The sequence below is a fragment of the Diospyros lotus genome, chromosome 1, assembly GCF_014633365.1.
Source record: "Diospyros lotus cultivar Yz01 chromosome 1, ASM1463336v1, whole genome shotgun sequence".
Lineage (NCBI taxonomy): Eukaryota > Viridiplantae > Streptophyta > Magnoliopsida > Ericales > Ebenaceae > Diospyros > Diospyros lotus.
In genome coordinates this window covers 23,840,095-23,860,643 of record NC_068338.1, presented here as the reverse complement: position 1 = coordinate 23,860,643, position 20,549 = coordinate 23,840,095, and the positions used below count along the sequence as shown (strand labels likewise).

General features: G+C 38.8%; 1 protein-coding gene across 2 annotated transcripts in view; it reads right to left on the bottom strand.

Moving 5' to 3' along the window:
* Window positions 1–17,496, bottom strand: part of LOC127807397 (phenylacetaldehyde reductase-like) — a 56,752-nt gene extending 39,256 nt beyond the window's left edge. The window contains exons 1-2 of one of the 2 annotated variants that reach the window (XM_052345217.1): window positions 17,203–17,496; window positions 15,233–15,402 (exon numbers count right to left, since the gene is read on the bottom strand). In XM_052345217.1, coding sequence (XP_052201177.1) covers window positions 15,233–15,402; window positions 17,203–17,323 — 291 coding nt within the window. In that variant the 5' untranslated portion in view covers window positions 17,324–17,496. The remainder of the gene's footprint in view (window positions 1–15,232; window positions 15,403–17,202) is intronic. The other variant, XM_052345226.1, reaches the window with a different exon arrangement.
* Between the last annotated feature and the right edge of the window lie 3,053 nt (window positions 17,497–20,549).

Here is a 20,549-nt window from a genome sequence, read left to right as displayed (position 1 = left end):
GACTAACCTATGCAATAGGTTTGGGGAGAAATCAAAGACAAATGTCATAGAGGAGTTTAATAAACTACAACAGGAAGGTGCAGTAGATGAATACCAGGCTAAGTTTGAGAAGTTGAAATCATTACTCTCACTTTCCCATCCTACGTTAGATGAATCTTATTTTGTATCAAGTTTTATCAGTGGACTGGATAAGCAACTCAAGCCGATGGTCAAAATGTTGCAGTCGACCATGATCAAACAAGCTACAGAGCAAGCTCAACTTCAAGAGATGGTTTTGGAGGCATTTGCCAAGAAACATAGGATGTCACCTAAAGGTTACAAAGAGTACAGTCCGCAAGTCAGTGGAATGCATCCGAAAGGCAGCAATCAAATGGTTCAGAAGGGAAGTCTGATCCCTAAGAACTCCCCCAATTTGGCTCCGAGGAAGTCATTGTCAGTGGAATAGAAGCGTCAATTAGGATTGTGTTACCAATGCGGGGAGAAGTACACTCCTACTCACCAATGCAAGATGCAACTATTGCAGATGGAAGGGCAAGAAGAGGAGAATGAAGAAGGGATGGAAGGAGTGGAAGAACCAGAGGTCACTAGTGGAGGTACGGTGGAAGATGGGGAGATATCCATGCAAGCCTTGCAAGGATGTCCAACAAGAAGGATAATTAAGGTGAAAGGATGGGTGGGCAAGAAGAAGCCGATGATACTAATTGATAGTGGGAGCACTCATAGCTTCCTTGACAAAAAGACTGCCTTAGATTTACAATGTAATAAACAAGAAACCCCTCCCTTGTTGGTTGTGATTGCAAGTGGGAGCAGGATGATCAATAGGTACAAGTGCCAGGGATTTAAATGGAAGATGCATGGCCAAGAATTCCTTGTAAACCTCCAAATCCTTAGGAGGTTGACACATTGTTTTCGAGGTTTATTAGATGAAGACAATCAGCCCCCTAGTGTTCGATTTCAATACTTTAGAGGTCACTTTTGAGAATGAAGGGAAGAAGATCACATTGACCGGGTGGATGAAGAAAGGGGAGTGCAAGGTAATTGTCACGAGAAGCACCATGGCTACAGAAATTTTGACTTCTCTTTATTGTTGTAACTTTTTTGCTATTTCTTTTACTGTTATAACTCCACTGTTATGAGTTTGTTAAGCATAGAGGGTGCCCACATGTATGGACTAGAATAGGACAAAAAGGTTGTTATAACCGAAGAGGAGAATAGAATCTGATGTGGCAATGTCTACCCTCCCAACAGATTGTATATACTCCCCAAGACCCTTTGGGAGGAGATTATCAATTATCAAAGAGTATTTTGAAATTCTTCCCAATCTTCTCTCGTCTCTTCTCTCTTTCTCTCTCTCACTTTCTCTCTTCTCTCTGTTCTTAGTCTGTACCTATCCTTACTGCAACCAGAATCTGATGTGGCAGTGCCCATTGTGCAGCCTAGTCGTGACACAGTATTAATGGTTGTTGACAAATGGAGGTACTACTTGGAGGGTAATTCATTCATGATCAAGACAGACTTGAAAGCCTCAAGTTCTTAACACAACAAAGGATCCACACTCAATTGCAACGAAAGGGGGTTACCAAACTATTGGGACTGGACTACACCATACAATATAGGAAGGGGAAGGTGAATATAGTGGTTGATGCCTTATCTCGAAAAGAAGAATGGGGAAGCTGCCAAGCTATTACAACTGTAGTGCTAGAATGGGTGCAAGACATATTAGCCAGCTATGAACACTTAGCATGGATCAAGGACATACTGTCCCAACTGGTTGTGCAACCACAGGGCTAAAGAAACTACATCTTGATTGCAGGGCTTCTTAGGTATAAAGGGAGGGTGGTGGATGGAGAGGATGCACAGCTCAAGGAGAGGATCCTCCATGCAATGCATGACTCTCCTTTAGGGGGGACACTTTGCGTGGAATGTGACTTACCACTGAGTGAGACAGTTATTCTATTGGTCGGGGTTAAAAAAGGATGTGACCCAGTATGTATTGAAGCGCACTACTAGCCAACGATGCAAACATGAACAAGTACCATACTCGAGCTTGCTACAACCCTTAGCTATACCAAATCAAGCATGGCAGCAGATTACAATAGACTTCATGAAAGGTTTACCGAGGTCAGAGGACTTTGATACAATCCTAGTGGTAGTGGATAAGCTAACTAAATTCATTAATTCATCAGTTTGGCACATCCCTTCATAGCCACTGAAGTGGCAAGGAAGTTGATGGACTCAGTGTTCAAAATACATGGCTTAACCTAATCAATAATCTCTAATCGGGATAAGATATTCACTAGCCAATTCTGGAAGGAGCTATTCAACAAGTTGGGGGTTGGTTTGCACATTTAAACGGCCTACCATTCGGAAACCGATAGGCAGACGAAAAGGGTAAACCAATGCCTTGAAACTTATCTCCAATGCCTTTGTTTCTCTAGGCCAAAGAGTTGGAATAAATGGTTACCTCCGGCACAGTGATGGTACAACTCAAACTACCACTCCTCACTTAAGAGATCGCCTTTTGAAGCTCTCTTTGGTTACAAGGCCCCTATACTACCTACAATTATGGACTACACCCCTATGAAGACCATGGTGGATCAATACTTGGGGCACAGGCAAGAAACCTTATGGGTGATCAAAAGGGAACTTACCTTGGCCCAATAACAGATGAAACAACAGGCGAACATGAAAATAAGTGAACAGACTTTTGAGGTAGGGGATGAGGTCTATTTGAAGGTTAAAAGATTTTAGCAGTAGCTATTTTCAACAATTGCCCCAACAAAACTCAGCCCTAAGTATTATGGACCCTTTCCAGTAATAGCTAGGGTGGGTGAAGTGGCGTACAAGTTACAATTGCCTGAAGGAGTGGGAATACACCCAGTTTTTCATGTGTCATTACTTAAAAAAGCCATCGACCTATAGCTTCAATTAGTCAAGATCTACCTCTCACGTGGAAGAGTAGCTGGACAGAGTGAAGCCTTTAGCAATCCTAGATAAGAGAGTGGTCTATCACAATTCCGCACCATTGATACAAGTCCTAGTCCAATGGACTCACCTACACCCCGACCACACGTCTTGGGATTATCTGCCAAACTTACTCCAACAATTTTCGCAGGTAACTCAACTTCTATAACTTCTTGAGGATAAGAATTTTTTTTTTTTTTTTTTTTTTTTTTGGGGGGGGGGGGGGGGGTGTTACAGTCCTAGGGCAACATTGTAATTGGCTTTTTCTCTTCCCCTTTTTGGCTGTTATTGTCATTGATACCTAACGATTATGGCAATTAGGCTATGCAAGGTGGTACACTCCAGAATTGTGTATGGATGGCTATAAATAAGCCATATCAGAGGATGGGGATTATGTTATGAATGAGAATGATCTTCTCTCTCCCTAATTCAAACCTTCCCTCCAAATTTCCTGAACACCATTCAAATTACTTTACCTGACACAAAATTATTATACTAAAATTAATATATGGTATAATTTGTCTCAAAGTACAATTAAGTAAACTCCTTCCCAAAAAATTGCATTCAGGTAGCTATATTTGTTAAAATAATTATTTATCCTTTTTGGTGACAACTTATAAACTTTTCTTTTATCAAATATGAAACTATAGGACTGACAACTTATAGCACATTTTATCTAAACACTTCATTAATTTATTAGCATATAAGCTCTTATGATTTAAGCTAAGCCAAAGAGGTTCTAAATTCTAAATTCAAAAGCAAAAGGATTTTTTAAGAAAAAGAACCTAAGCACTCAATCTAATTGGGAAATAATTGTCAAGAACCTAGTCCTTACTAATGTTTTCTTTGAAGATAGAATTGGAATTGAGGGAAAAATAGGAAGAATTGAGGGAGAAACAAACAGAATATTAGGGAGAATAAGACAAAATTGAGGGGAAAAGTTGGTAGAAAGTAGGGAGAAATCAAGAGAACAATAAAGGGGAATAAGAGACTTTAATAATTTCTTGACAATTCATTCATATCTCAACACTGTGGGGTAATAGCTTTATATATAAAGTTAACCAATAGTTGTCTGTGGCAGTTACAGCAGTTATCACTTCCACTTCCACCACTCCACTACACCTAACTATCCTAATACATAATTGTAAATAATGACTGAACAAAGATATAACAACTGAAAAAAGAAACTTCCTAAATTCAAGGTCGTGACATTCCCTCCCCCTTACAAATTTCTTGTCCCCAAGAAATCACAGCACCTGGCCACTGTTTCTTCATCCAATCCCTGCTTTCACTATCTGATTCATCCTTCGTCATTTCATGTGCCTTTCTCTTTACCACATTTTCTCTCTCCTTCTTGGCTTTATCTTATAAATGAAAGAGGAAACAACATCTCTTGAAGTACCTGCTTTACTTACTTCTACTAAAATCATAACCAAAAACTGGTCTACACCATCTGAAATGGCAACAATATTGTCATATTGTTCAAGATCAAAAACATTCAAAACAACATTAAGATATTCTCCTACTGGAATTGTCTTAACCTTTTTGATGCCTAATTTACCCAAAGCTATGGACTCCTCAGCCTTCTCCAGAGCCAAAGGCAAAGGAACAATATTCTTAGGACCTTCTTTCTCAATCTCAAGAAATTCTCTGTTAACTTCTTTCAATCCTGATGATTGATTGTCTGAATCAATCATCTCATGATCAAATTTTCGAGATAGTTATCTTTAGCTTCTTCTTCCGAAACTTCTCTTTTTAAGGAGTCAGAATATTCCTTAGAAAATAAGTTAGCTGGAATACTAACCTGGAACTTTCCTGAAAACTGAATCAAAATCTCATCCAGCTTTTGGTTGATGTTAGCAACACCTTCCATGAATGTTTTCTCCAATGACTGTATACTTTTAAGAGCCCCTTTGGCCAGTTCTTCAGTCGAATCCTTCTAACTTCACCCTGAACAGCCAATGTAACTACCCAGATCTCAGTAACTACCTCTGAACTGCTTCCAGAAACCGGCTTGTCCTGCTCACCTTCAAAGCCTTGAGTGAAAACACCTAGATCCAGCCAAGAACCAGACTGCTCTAATATCAGATGTCAGAACCCTAGTCATAACTAATATTTTCTTTGAAGATTGAATTGAAATTGAGGGAGAAATAAGAAGGAGTGGGAGAGAAACAAACAGAATAATAGGGAGAAAAGACAAAAATGAGGGAGAAAATAAACAAAAATAAGGGAGAAACAGTGAGAACTTGAGAGAAAGTAAAACTTTAATTCTGATCATTCATATTCCCATAATAAAGGCTATAGCTTAATATATAAAGCTATTACAAAGCAGTTACCACTCCCCCACTACTAATGATTGCTCCTAAAACACTCCATAACCTCCTAAATCACTCCATAACTGATAATAACCTGAAAATACAGTTAATAACTAACTCCTTCTGCAAAATAAAATAATTTGCTGCAAAAATAAACTACCCAACTTATCCTGGTTGTGACAATAACCCATAACCCACAGGTCACGGGATCGAAACCTAGCTCTGATACCATATGCTAGGAATCTAGTCCTTCCTAATGTTTTCATTGAAGATAGAATTGGAATTGAAAGAGAAATAGAAAGAATTGAGGGAGAAACACACAAAATATTAGAGAGAATCAGACAGAATTGAGGGAGAAGCTAACAGAAAGTAGGGAGAAGGATAGAGAACAATAGGGGGGAATAAGAGACTTCAATAATTTCTTGACAATTCATTCATATCTCAACACTGTGAGATCACAGCTTTATATATAAAGTTAACCAACAGTTATTTGTGGCAGTTACAGCAGTTATCACTTCCACTTCCACCACTTCACTACACCTAACTACCCTAATACATAACTGTAAATAATAACTGAACAAAGATATAACAACTGAAAAAAGAAACTTCCTAAATTCAAGGTCGTGACAATAATGTTTAGAGATTTAACTAAAAATTGAGTACAAGGACTCAAGGAGAATATTAAAAAAAAAAAAATACAACGATTTTCAAAAGTATAAGAAAATCCAGGTTGTAACATCCGGTATGATCTATATGACCAAGTCTTTAAGTACTAGGGTTAAGGATTAATCAAGGCAATCTAATGTGTTGTTGCATAAACATAAGAAAAATTTGAGTGGTCAATTAGTTGACATGTTTTATGATAATTTATTGTACATAACTGAGTTACGAAAACTCTGCCATCAACCATTCCTGGAGGAGTTTTAAATTTCTAAAATATTTAACACAATACTACACTTTTCAAACAATTTAACAAACTACTACACATCATCCACATCACTACTCCATGCTAGGAAGAAGGTTCCAGGGTGAATTCATGCAAGTAGAACTCGCTACTGCCAGTAGCAAGTTCTTAGAGCCTGATACTTAGCCAAATTTTGCTGCCAATGAAAAAAGGAAACTGAACTCGCTACCACAGGTAGCGAGTTTAAGATATTCGATTTTTTTCCAAGTATGGAGGCTACTTAGAAGCAACACATTGGGCAGGTGAGCAAAATTTGTCCAAGTATCGGGCCCTAGGAACTCACTATTGGTAGTAGCGAGTTCTTAAACTCCCTAATAGCCGTAGTAAGTTCCGCTTGTGTGAATTCACCCTGAAACCTTCTTTCCATTGCGGAATAGTGATGTGGATGATTTGTAGTAGTTTGTTAATTGTCACGAACCTAGGGTTTAATCTAGGATGAGATCGGAAATCGGAAGGATCCAATAGGTTTAGAACTAAGCATTACCTGTTTTGGGAAAGGAAATGAGAAGAATGAGGGGGGAAATCAGAAGAAGAAGGGGGAAGAAATAGAAGAACAAAAGAACGAGAGGGAGAGACGGGAGAGGGAAAGGAGAATTAAGAGAGATAGAAATCAGATTTTCATTCATTCAATAATCTCCTTCCCTTCTCCTACCAACAGCCTTATATAGGCTTCCTCTAACAAAAATAACAGCATCCATGTGCTGTAACAGATTACAAAATATCTCCTAACAACTTGCTAAATCTATTACTATAATGCCCTTCTATGGAATCTTGGGTCATGACAATTCCCCCCTCCTTAAGAGAGTTCTTGTCCCCAAGAACTTGCAATAAGTAGCCACGGCTCTTCATCCAATTCCAGCCTTTTCCATTTGGTTCATCCTTCTTTCCTTCTTCCTCCTTCTAGGCTTCTTCTTCTTCGTTATTAGGTTTACAAGATCAAATCCAAGCATAAATTGGCCCAGAATTTCAGTAGAGAAAACTTCATCACCATCCAATACAAGTAAGAAGGGCAGATCTACAACCATTGTTGCTGTTACTATATCCCCATTCAACCCATAGCCATGTTTTGCTGCAGAAATATCAATAGCAGCCTCAAAATGCAGCAATGGAGGTTTGTATTCTTTCCTTAAATACTCATACCAAGGCTATTTGTGAGCATTAACATCAGGAGATGCTGCAACTTCACTTCCAGCCAACGATTGTTCAATGATTGACACCTGGCCAAGTGTCTTAGCACTAGTAAGAGTGTTTGAGAGGCTGTCAATTGATTGATTGCCTTCCTCCAATTCCTTTTCCTCACTTTTTTCTTCCTTCGGCTTCTCCATTTTAAGAAACTCCTCTTTGTTGAAACTTCCATGATAGTCATCAAAGTATTCAGCGGGAAAACTGTAATGATACTCTTTAGATAGTATCATTGCAAACTCTTGCAACTTCTCGCGAAACATTCGACCAAATTCCTTGCACTCTTCATGAATCCCATTGCTTGTTCGTTTGTCCCTGTTGCTGCCCACTGAAAATGCAGCCTTCTTTGGCTGCCATTGAGGCTCCCTTTCAGCTAAAAATGAAGCATTCTTGAGTTGCAATTGAGACTCCATGGGACTCCTTCGAGCACTACTCCTCCTGGCCAAAATCTCGCTGGCTAGAAAAGCAATAGGCCAAGAAACAGCAGTTCTTTCCATCCTAATTACCTTTTGTAACTGCCTCACCCAATCACCTCTAAAATTGATCCAATAAGTGGCAAATTGCAGCCATTGTTATGCTTCAAGATCAAATCTATTGTGACAACAGAAAAAATTGCACACTTACAGCAACTTGATCAGCCTTCTAAAGCATCTGACTCTCAGCCAAAAATCACAATCGGCATCACAGCAATTGGATAATCAACTGCCTCAAGGCCAATTAGCCAAGAATCCCTCCGTCGGAATCAAGGAGGTTGATTTCGCCTGCAAGTTCTGATCAATCGGAACTCCTAGTGCGTCTGAATCCAATTTCGAAATCCAGCAAGAATTTGATCACGGGAACATAGTAGAGAGCGGTCGCGGTTAGAGAGTTCGCCTAGCTTGTCATAAATCACGGCCAAGGACCTTGCTTTGGTTAGTTCTCTTGAAGATCAAATAGCCAGCGCCGAGGTATGCTTCACCTTCACACGTCTTCAAATCTAGGCTGAGATTAGCAACGTTTCCAGCCACGAAACTACCGATGCACCACTCTGAATCGCCTCCAAATTCAACTCGGTATTACTGTGGACCTCTCCTAGCCTACCTCATCTTCAATTCCAAGCCGAAGTGACTTTGCTCGGTTTTGCTTTTCAAATCTGAGTTTGCTCTACTCGGCTACGCCTTCCAAATCCAAGTTCAATTCTGACTTCAGTCGTTGCTTCTTCCCTGAGGAGCATTGCCTCCAATATTCAAGTCGCAGTGGATTACGGAACTTGCCCCCCTGCTGTTTTCGACTTGCAACAGTCGCGAACCTCTTGCCAGTGATAAATCACCCAATCACCGTCCACAGGATTACGGAACTTGCCCCCCTGCTGTTTTCGACTTGCAACAGTCGCGAACCTCTTGCCAGTGATAAATCACCCAATCACCGTCCACAGGCTCCCAACCCAATTACGCTCGCCTCTGGTATTTCCGAAATCTGGTAGCAACTATAATGGGTTCAAGAAGTCGCCCAGATCCCTTCTTACCGTCTGGGTCGAAATCGCTAACCAATCAAAGCGGTAGTACCCCACAGAACTCCAATCAGAATTTCTCGATCATAACCGCAACACCCAGTCGCGCCTACAGGAACCTTATCGGTCTGGTAGCAACTCTCTGGGTCATTCGCTTCACCTCGACGGACTCACGCTCGCCTCAACAGTCGCACTTTAGTGGTCGTAGACCACCCTTCCTCCGTTGCCTTCCAGCCGAACCCCGCTACACAACCGCAATCTCTTGGAACTCCTACAACAGTCGCGACTTCCTGGCTCGCCTGTTGCCAAGCCTCATATTCTTGCCTCAAACGCCTTCCGACTTGGAAATTAGCAACCTAGGGTGTTGGAACTCACCGATAATCACCGTTGGAACTCGAATCAAAACCACAGCCAAAGATGGACTACTCTAATACCAATTGTCACGAACCTAGGGTTTAATCTAGGATGAGATCGGAAATCGGAAGGATCCGATAGGTTTAGAACTAAGCATTGCTTGTTTTGGGGGAGGAAATGAGAAGAATGAGGGGGGAAATCAGAAGAAGAAGGGGGAAGAAACAGAAGAACAAAAGAACGAGAGAGAGAGACGGGAGAGGGAAAGGAGAATTAAGAGAGAGATAGAAATCAGATTTTCATTCATTCAATAATCTCCTTCCCTTCTCCTACCAACAGCCTTATATAGGCTTCCTCTAACAAAAATAGCAGCATCCATGTGCTGTAACAGATTACAAAATATCTCCTAACAACTTACTAAATCTATTACTATAATGCCCTTCTATGGAATCTTGGGTCATGACATTAAATAGTTTGAAAAGTGTATTATTGTGCTAAATAATTTGGAAGTTTATACAACAACATATCCAGCCTTTATCCCACTATGTGGGGTCAGCTACATGAATTCTAGACTTCCATGTATTTTTATCTTTTGTCATATCTTCATTGAGATCCATACACTTCATATCAAACTTTAATGTCTCCCTCAAAGTCTTCTTAGGTCTACCTCTACCTCTTTTTTTGATTAATTGTTCCATTTCATCAACTCTCCTCATAGGAGCGTCTCTTAGTCTCCTTCTCACATGACCAAACCATCTTAGTCTAGTCTCTCTCATCTTCTCCTCTATTGGCACTACTCCTATCTTATTACGAATAACTTCATTTCTAATTTTATCTTTTCTTGTATGGCCGCACATCCATCTTAACATCCTCATCTCCGCTACACTCGTCTTTTGCTCATGTTGGTATTTGACTGCCCAATATTCTGAGCCGTACAACAAAACTGGTCTTATAGCTGTCCTATAGAATTTTCCTTTCAATTTTAATGGGATTTTATCATCACATAACACCCCCAATGCATTTCTCCATTTTAGCCAACCTGGCTTAATTCTATGTGTGACATCCTCGTGAATTTCTCCATCTTTTTGAATCACTGATCCCAAATATCGAAAATGGTCTTTTCTTTGTAAGATTTGATCTTCCAATTTTATTATAACATCCTCCACTCTTGCATTTTTACTAAATTTACATTCCATATATTCTGTTTTCTTTCTGCTTAATTTAAATCCCTTAGATTCTAAATTGTTTCTCCATAACTCAAGCTTAGTGTTCACTCCTCCTTTTGTTTCATCCACCAACACTATGTCGTCTGCAAATAGCATACACCATGGCACATCTGTCTAAATATCTTTAGTGAGTTCATCCATTACTAAAGCAAATAAGTATGGACTTAGTGCAGAACCTTGATGCAATCCTATTGTAATTTTAAATGGTTCAGTATCCCCTCCGTATGTTCTAACCCTTGTCTCTGTACCATGATACATGTCCTTAAGGGCTTGTATATAAGCTATTCGGACTCCTTTCTTCTCTAAAACCCTCCATAATATTTCTCTAGGGACCCTATCATAGGCCTTTTCTAGATCTATAAACACCATATGTAGGTCCTTCTGATGATCCCGATACCTTTCCATTAGGTGCCTCAGTAGGTATATAGCTTCCATTGTTGACCTACCGGGCATGAAACCAAACTGATTTTCTGAGACCTTTGTTTCTTTTCTGAGCCTCTGCTCTATTACTCTCTCCCAGAGTTTCATGGTATGGCTCATTAACTTAATTCCTTTATAATTTTCACAGTTTTGAACATCTCCTTTGTTCTTATATATAGGGATCAAAGTACTCTTCCTCCACTCATCTGGCATCTTTTTTGATTTAAGAATCGCGTTAAATAATTTCATTAGCCAGGAGATACCCTCTTCTCTCATGCATTTCCATGCTTCTATTGGTATATTATCCGGTCCCACTGCCTTATGATTTTTCATCTTTTTTAATGCTTGCCTTATTTCATTTGGACTTATGCGTCGATAAAATGTATAGCTCACGTTCCCTTCGGAGTTACTAAGATGTCCCAACCTAACTCTTGTGTCGCCATCATCATTGAATAATTTTGTGAAATACTCCTTCCATCTCTCCTTAATCGCTCCCTCATTCACTAATACATTTTGATTTTCATCTTTTATGCATTTCACTTGATTTAAATCCCTTGTTTTTCTTTCTTTTGCTTTAGCTAATTTATATATATCCCTTTCTCCATCTTTTGTATCAAGTCGTTTATATAGATTCTCGTATGCTTTTGACCTTATTTCACTAACAACTTTTTTTGCTGCCTTTTTTGATTCTTTATAATTTTTTTGATTTTCTTCATTGTTGCACTGATATACAGCCTTATAACAATTTTTCTTATTTTTAATTTTCAATTGCACTTCTTCATTCCACCACCAAGACTCCTTAAGGTTAGGGGCTCTACTATTTGTCTCTCCAAGCACTACATTTGCTGTGTTTCTCAGGGCATTAGCCATTTCTCTCCACATTTGGTTTGTCTGTCCTTCTCCATTCCATTCTCTTCTACCCCTTAATTTTTCTTTGAAGATTAGTTGTTTCTCCCCTTTTAAATCCCACCACCTGATTCTTGGATTTTGTTTTATGTGATTTTTTCTCTTCCAATTTCTTACTTGGACGTCAGGTACTAGAAGTCTATGTTGAGTAGTCAAACACTCTCCTGGTATTACCTTACAATCCCTACAACATACCCGGTCCTCTTGTCTCATGAGGAAGTAATCTATTTGAGTGCTTGATGTGACATTTTTATATGTGATTAAGTGTTCGTCCCTTTTTTGAACCTAGTATTGGTTATAATGAGCCCATATGCCATTGCAAAATCTAGAATAGACTTACCCTCATTATTAATTTCCCCGAATCCATACCCTCCATGTACCTCTCTATAGCCGTTTCCGTCTCTACCCACGTGACCATTTAAGTCACCTCCTATAATTACTTTCTCTCTTCTTGGTATCATTTGTATGAGTCCCTCTAGGTCCTCCCCAGAATTTTGCTTTTATCTCCTCACCTAACCCCGCCTGTGGTGCATATGTACTAAAGATATTCATAGTCATTCTTCCTAGAATAACCTTCACCATAATAATCCTATCCCCTATTCTCTTTACATCCACTACCTCATCTACTAAGCTTTTATCCATAATGATCCCCACTCTATTTTTTGCTCGATCATTTCCTGTGTACCATATTTTATATCTATTTTCTGACAAAGTTTTTGCTTTTTTCCCTACCCATCTCGTCTCTTGAAGGCACATAATATTAATCTTTCTCCTAATCATCACATCTACCACTTCCATAGCTTTGCCTGTTAATCTTCCTATGTTCCATGACCCAATCCTTAATCTATGATTTTGTTTTTGGCTTTGACTTTGAATTTGATTTTGTTTTTTATTTTGATTTTGTTTTTGGTTTTGGTTTTGATTTTGATTTTGATGTTGGACTAACTTCTTTACCCACATCCGTCCAAGCAAATACGGGAACCCTTACTCATTTGTCACTACATTCGGGCGCCGATGCAGCGGCCCTAGCTCACTTGACACTACACGCGGGCAGTGTAGCGCGTCGCTATGAAGGGTTACGCCCACGCCCAAACGTTTTTTCATAATTTGTCTAGAGTTCATGTTTTGGATCCGACTAAGTTTTACGTTAGCTGTCAGCTACCTAACACAACCCTCCTCCTTTCTCCCATTCCTGGCTGTCTCCAGCAGATCACAGAACTACCATCTTATTGTCACTACATCCGGGCGCCGATGTAGAGGCAGGAAAAGATGTGGTGAAAGAAGGTATTAGTTATGGAATGAATTTGGGCTCGGATACAAAACTTGATGAAGAACAGGAGGTAAAAAATAGAAGAGTGAAACCAAAGAAAAAACAAGAGAAGCAGTCAGAAAGAACACAGAAACCAAAAACAAATCCATATGATCTTAATCAATCGAAAGCAAGGTAAGCAGTTTTTGATTATGCACCTATTTATATAAGAAAATGTCATGGTCCTAGGGTTTAGCCTACGACTAGAATGGAAATCGGAAGGATCCGATTCATTTAAGGTCAAGAACAGAATGTATAGAGGGGAAATTGAAAAAGAATGAGGGAGAAATTAGAGAGAATGGAGGGAGAATAGCAGAAGAACGAGAGAGAGAGATTAGAGAGAAATCTTGGAAGAGAATTGAGAATTCAATATCAAAATCAGCATCCCATCTCCTCTTACAATGGGCCTTTTTATAGGCATACCTAGCTCCTTAACTAATTTCTAACAGCACCCATGTGCTCCTAACAAACAACCAAATATCTCCTAACAAACTAATATAAGCCTATTACAATATTACCCCTTTATTATATCCCTATCACAATATTACCCTTCTAATCCTCCTAGGGACATGACAGAAAAGTTATAAAACCTATTAGGAAACAAAGAAACTAAAACTCAACAACAAATAAGCTACCCAAAATCATGAAAATATCAGACAATGTATCACATGCAGTGCCTACCAATGGGCAATTGTTATAAGGACATTTTTAAAAGTCCTGCTCCATATTAAGGACACTAGTGACTCTTACATGTGGATCCAAAATCTCTACTTACCTTTTCTTGACTATGCTAAGCTGCATTTTGTAAGATGACTAATGACAACTTTGACAATGTAGGCTGAGACATGGAACTTGCAAGGACTTGTCAACTGAAGGCTAAAGCTATAGATTTCATCAAGATCTCACCCCTCCTAACTCGAGCAAGTTCAGTCTTGATCAGTCACATAAGAGTCCAACAAGAACATGGGTTGCCCTGCACTAAACCAATGTTCTCTTCAACAAAGTACTCTCTACACCATGTACTTCCTCTGACATGTGGAGAGAAGATCTCAACTAATATTGTATCTGCTATGCTGAACTACATTCAGAATGATAACTACTTATCTCTAGTGGCAACTCTGACAATGTTCGGTTGAGGCAAGGCTTAGATCCCCTCCCCCACCAATAGGGCTGACTTGTGGAAACTTGGTATTCATAAGGTCTTGCCTTCCTCCCTTGAGGGAATTCGATATTGACTGGTCATGACAGAGTCCAACAGTAATGTGGGTGGTCCAGCACCATACCCAAATTCTTGTGCCCAACGACAATGGTGTTACTACTTACTAGATTATCTCCAGGATGGACAACAGGCAACATCACCCTCAATTCCAGTCTGCCATGCCATAACAGGCTGCCCACATTCCTTAAACACCAGCACTGTATCCTGACTTCCCCACCATAGACAGGGGGCATCAATCATCATTAGGAAAAATGATAGAACCTCAACATCATGCAATACGGTTCCCTCCCTGCCTTGAACCTAACTCTCTTACTTCTCAGTTTTGACAGTATCCATGAGTCAAGCATCCCTCAACCACCTTGCCACCTACCTTCCAAATTGTAATCCAATAAGAAATAGTGGTGGTACTCATAAAGTACCTGTGCTAGTTCAGAGCCTATGACATCCTTCCAGGAACTTTTACTTGTCTACTTTGAAGAAGCCTCAAAACTTTCTCTTTGTTTCATTTTTTTTTTTAAAGGGTTTCTTTTTGCCGTAAAAAGGGAGGAGTGTTGTTAACGAACAGATCACAACTTCATTGATAAGTTGAGCAGGCTGATTGAATTTTGATTTTTATTTGTCCTGCATGGGGCTAACAGCATCTATGATTAGGCAAGTAGAAGAATTATTCCACACCAAGCAGTGTCATCTCCAATCATTACCAAAAAGTGGTCCAAATTGAAACAACAACTTGTTGCATACTTTAACAACAATTCCTTAGACTGTGACACGTGCCAGAATCAACTAACAGTTACTCTTAAAATCTTGGCAGTTCACCACCCATTGTGTTAATATACGACAGTTTAACAACAGAAAGAAAGGACTAACAGAACATAATATGAAGGAACCTGCGGATCCGATGGTGTCAAAAAAAATGGAGATGCTGTATGGAAAACACCTTCACACCCATCAACTGCAGAATCAAAGGAACCTCCTTCCAGAAGATTTGCTTTGAGCAGGTTAAGTCTCTCCTTAGCTCCATCAAGTGCAAGTAAGTGATCTGTCTTCTTCGGATCAGCTGCAATAATTTACCAGGTACCAAATAAATTGTGAAGACCTGGGGATTTCTAAAAAGTGCATTTGCACCAAGCATACAATTTAAACTGTTCAAAACATGGATTTAAAAAGGTAAGACTTAAAAATGAGATCATCATCATGTGTGGCAACAGCACAAGCCAATGACCACCTGACTATAACATGAGTCAGATTGGATTTCTTGCTTCAATGACCTAAATTCTACATGGAAGAATTTATACAAATCAATACATTAGGGTATTGCATGCCTAATCTCTACCCATATTAGCTTACAAATCACACAAACATGCACTCATTTTCTCTGTCTTTTCTCAGACAGGCATTAATTAAAGGGAGCCATTCACATAACATGGATTTCAGTACAGTATATCTGTGCATCCATGCACACAGGCATTCAAAGTTTCAAACCTCCCAAAACCCCATATTGAAAGATACAATGATATTCTGAAAATTGGGCCACGTACATGGAACATCATAAAATATGTTCAAAGAAAAAGACAAGAAAAAGTGAACCTAATGTATGATGTTCTCACATTGCGGTCTTTAGGAAAGGTTGGCAATCATTTGTTTAAATGTGCCCCATGCTCCAGACACATGGGGGCACACTTAAACTAAAACAATTAACGTCCTATACATGAGGACCAGAAGTCGGTAATCCTTTTTTTCAATGTCTGTTGAATTGTTAATCATCATCTAATTGCTTGAACTTTTAGATGAGATGGTAGTTAACAATTCAACATAGTATTAAAGGAGGCAAAGGTCCCAAGTTCAAACCTCACCTCTAATCCAATATTTAAATTGTTGTACATGTTTGAATTACACATACAGTTAAGGTTAACCACGTGTGAGGGGGCATGTTAAGAATACAAAAAATACTAAAAAAAAAAGTAACCATCTATCAAACAAATTAAGCTTTTAAGTGAGATGGTGGTTAAGCTTAAGAATTCAACAATCTCTATTCCAATGCAATATTTTCAGTCAATAGACTCGTGTTCAATTTGGTTTGTTTTGCAAACAGGGCAGTGAAAATAATGCCTCATCGATCCAATAGATCTCGGCCCATTCCTTTAAATACCACAAACTAATACAATGTCTAATTACAAAATTGCCACTACACAACTAAAACAGAACTAAAGCAATACAATACAAAACGTATCAATCATAACAACAAACTCTAATACAAAACATATCAACATAACAAAAACACAACAAACTCTAATAGTTTGGCTTGATCTTCCACCTGCAATCTGAACCCTGAGCAGGCTTCCCAATCAGTAAAAATTTGGCCAATCGGATTCATGCTGCTCGTTGATAAATGGTTCCACTACAATTTTATGTTACTAATCAACCATAGAACCTTTCATTTGGGAGTACTGATTATAGACACAATTCTAAAGCATATAAAACACATCCAGAGAGACAAATCAGGTCTAGAACGTTCTTTCCATTTTGACATGAATGAAAATTTCTAATTCCAACTCTATTAGAGCACACGCCAAGCGAAAATTCTATAAAAGGGTAAAAATCCCGTGCTGCTGCCAACACCACAAGAAACAGTTGCATTTTTTATTGTCTGAAGCGTCTGATCGCCAATCAGATTGGCATTATTATACAGAATTGAAAAGATTGAAGTGCATAGAAAATTTGGAAGGCGTACGATCTTATTCCCTTGAAACCTAGGTAAGCGAAAATGGCCGCTACCACAACCACAAGTGTCAGAACCAAGTAATATTGAATAGTAGATGACTAAATAAACTACAGAGAGAGAGAGAGAGAGACTGACAGAGGTCGCGAACAGTGGCTCGGACAGTGTAACCTCGTTGGAGTAGCAGCTTCACCAGCCACGAAGCTATGAAGCCCGACGCTCCTGTCACGCACACCGTCTTCCCTTCCCCGCCGCTCATTCTCTCTCTCTCTCTCTCTCTGGAAAATATGCTATTTTTAATGTGACACCAGAAGTTGAAACAACACGCCAACCATAAAAGCCAACAGAACAGACGCTTTCGCCGGCCCGGAAGCGCCGGCGAAACCACCACTCCTAGAAACCCTCCACTTTTGGTTGCCGTACTCACAAGCGGTTTAGGATTTTTTCTTTTTTTGTATTTTTTGAATTTAAATTTTAAATTTTAAACCTACTTGCACATATAATAATCACATAAATGACACTAAAAAAACAACAATAGATATAGATTTAGACCATGCTATTGGTATCTCTTAGAGTACATCTTTGACTATATAATACATCACAAATGATAAAAATACCCCTCGTCCCTTATCATCTCGTCTAGGAGTGTTCAAAAAACTCGCTGGACTGCGGTTTTCGGCCGAACCGGAACGAACTGGCTAGTTTTTGAATTTGTGGTTCGGTTTGGAAAACTACCAAACCGCGCGGTTCGCGGTTTGGCAGACCGGCGATTCGGTTCAAAATGGAACCGCCCGCACATATATATAATATAATTAAAAAATTAAAAATTAAAAATATAAAATGGCTTAGGGCGCCATCAGGCATCACATCAGCTTTCTTCTTTCCTCTCATTTTTTCTCCCCTTTCCCCCAAACCCTAACCCGAGCCCGCCCACCCACCGCAGTCTCTCTCCCCTTGGACCTTCGGATCACTGGCGATCAGCACCAACCCACCGGCGGCCCCCATATTGCAGGCTCTGGTCGCACTTCACAACAGTCACTCATCTTGACGCCGTCATTGTTGCCTCACAACAGTCCGACTCCGAACGTCCCATCTTTTTCTTCCCACATCGTTTCCTATAGCCGATTCGCCGGTTGCTGGTATCACCTCTTAACACCACTGTTGCCTCGCAGCAGTCCCGTCGCCTTCTTCCCCCTTTTCGATCTGGTTGAGGTAGACTCTCTCACTTTCTCTCTCGCACAACTGTTTATGTTGATTTATTTACCTATTTTTAGTCAGAAATGTTTGTTGATTCGGCAGTGGAAGGACAAATGTTTGTTGATTTATTTACCTCTTTCAGTGAGTTGCATTTTCTCTAAAATGTCTGTTGATTCGGAGATTATAGTAGACAATTTTATTCTACTATAATCTCCAAATCCTACCTAATTTATTTGAACAGAAAGGAGTTTTGCTTATTGATCAGAAAAGAACCAAGCTATATGCAGTGACTTTGAAAGAAAAATGAATTGAAGAATAAAAAGGTTAAAATTAATATATCTTTCAAAAATTTCAATCTCCACATTCACTTTGTTTGCCGACTAAAATATTATACAGTCAACTTAATCCTTTATTATTTCCTTGCAAATCCTTTATGAAACTACATGTTGTTGTGTTGAATGTCCAGTGCCCTATTTAAATTCAATTTCTAGGTTAACTAATTTTCTCTTAAGTTCTTGATTTTTGAATACATGCATACCCTAATAAGAAGAAGTCTCTACTCTCATGAGATCAACAGAGACTTATCTACTTATCTCAATTGTTCCTTTGTCTCTAATAGTTGAGTTCGGAGAGTTGCTTAGTCGACCAATGAATCCAAGTTGCTTAGTTGACTTGTAGTTAGCTAGGGTTTAGTTAATGTGAATTCCAAATAATTCATTTTCAAGAAAATATCTCAAATTTTTTATTGCTTCAATGGTAGATGGAATCAGATAGTAATACTGATCCTGAATGTGTGAGAAACATTAATGAAAATCAAATGACTAATACGACCATTGAATCAAGTAGTGGCTCTAAACCTCCGTTGCCACCTAAGGACTCTAAGGACAAAGCTGTAAAAAGGAAACCTAGGCAGCAATCTGAAATATGGGAACATTTTACAAAAAATGAGAATGATTATTCTGAGCCTAGAGCTGTGTGCAACTATTGTGGCAAAGATTATGCAAGTGATACTAGAAGAAATGGAACAAGAACTCTTTGGAACCGTATAAACAATCAGTGTAAGAAGAATCCTTACAAATTAGAAGATAAAAAGCAAAAGATTTTACATTATCTAAAGAAGAGTGACAGTGAGATGGAAATGGATCAGGTAGTAATCTGGTATTTACAGGATTTAGTCAGGCAGCTTGTAGGATGGCATGCGCCAAAATGATTGTCATTGATGAATTGCCATTTCGATTTGTGGAGCAGGAAGGGTTTAGATTATTTTGTAGTACTACATATCCTAAGTTTGATCCTCATTCACGCATTACAATTGCTAGGGATATAATTAGTCTTTACAATGAAGAGAAGAAAAAATTGAAGTCATTTTTTGTTAAGAATTCACAAAGAGTCTCTTTTACCACTGATACATGGACTTCCATTCAAAATATTAATTATATGATGCTTACAGCTCATTTTATAGATTCTAAATAGAAAATACAAAAAAGAATATTGAATTTTTGTCAAATTTCAAATCATAAGGGAGAGACAATTGGTAAAACAATTGAGGCATGTTTGAAAGAATGAGGGATTGAGAAGGTTTTTACAATCACAATTGACAATGCTACTTCTAACAATGGGGCTATTGGGCACATGAGAAAAAGATTACAGATTTGGAAGAGTGTTGTTTGTGATGGGGAATTTTTACACGTGAGGTGTTTGGCTCATACTTTGAATTTGATAGTGGGTGATGGCTTAAAGAAATTGGATTACTCTATTATGGCTATACGTAATGCATTTAGGTATGTTAGACCTTCTCTTTCAAGATTGGAAAGATTCAAAACTTGTGTGAAGAATACATGTAAAGAAGAGAAGGCTCTTGTGTGTTTGGATGTGCCAACAAGGTGGAACTCCATCTATTTAATGTTGGATCATGCACTAAAATATGTTGATGCATTTAACTTGTTGAAAGAAGAAGATTTGTTTTATTCTCAATATTTTTGTGAAGATGATAGAAATGGAAAAAAACATATTGGGCCACCAAATTCTATAGATTGGGAGAATTGTGAAATATGTTGTAAGTTTTTGAAGACTTTTTATGATGCTACCCTCACGTTTAGTGCTTCCTTGAATGTTACTGCAAATAGTTATTTTCATGAAATTTGTAATGTGCTTGGTAGACTAAACAAATGGAGTTCATGTTACGAATCAATCTTGAAAGATATGGCTTCTAGCATGAAGAGAAAATTTGATAGGTATTGGGGCAACATTGAAAATCAAAATATGATTCTTTATGTGGCAGTTGTATT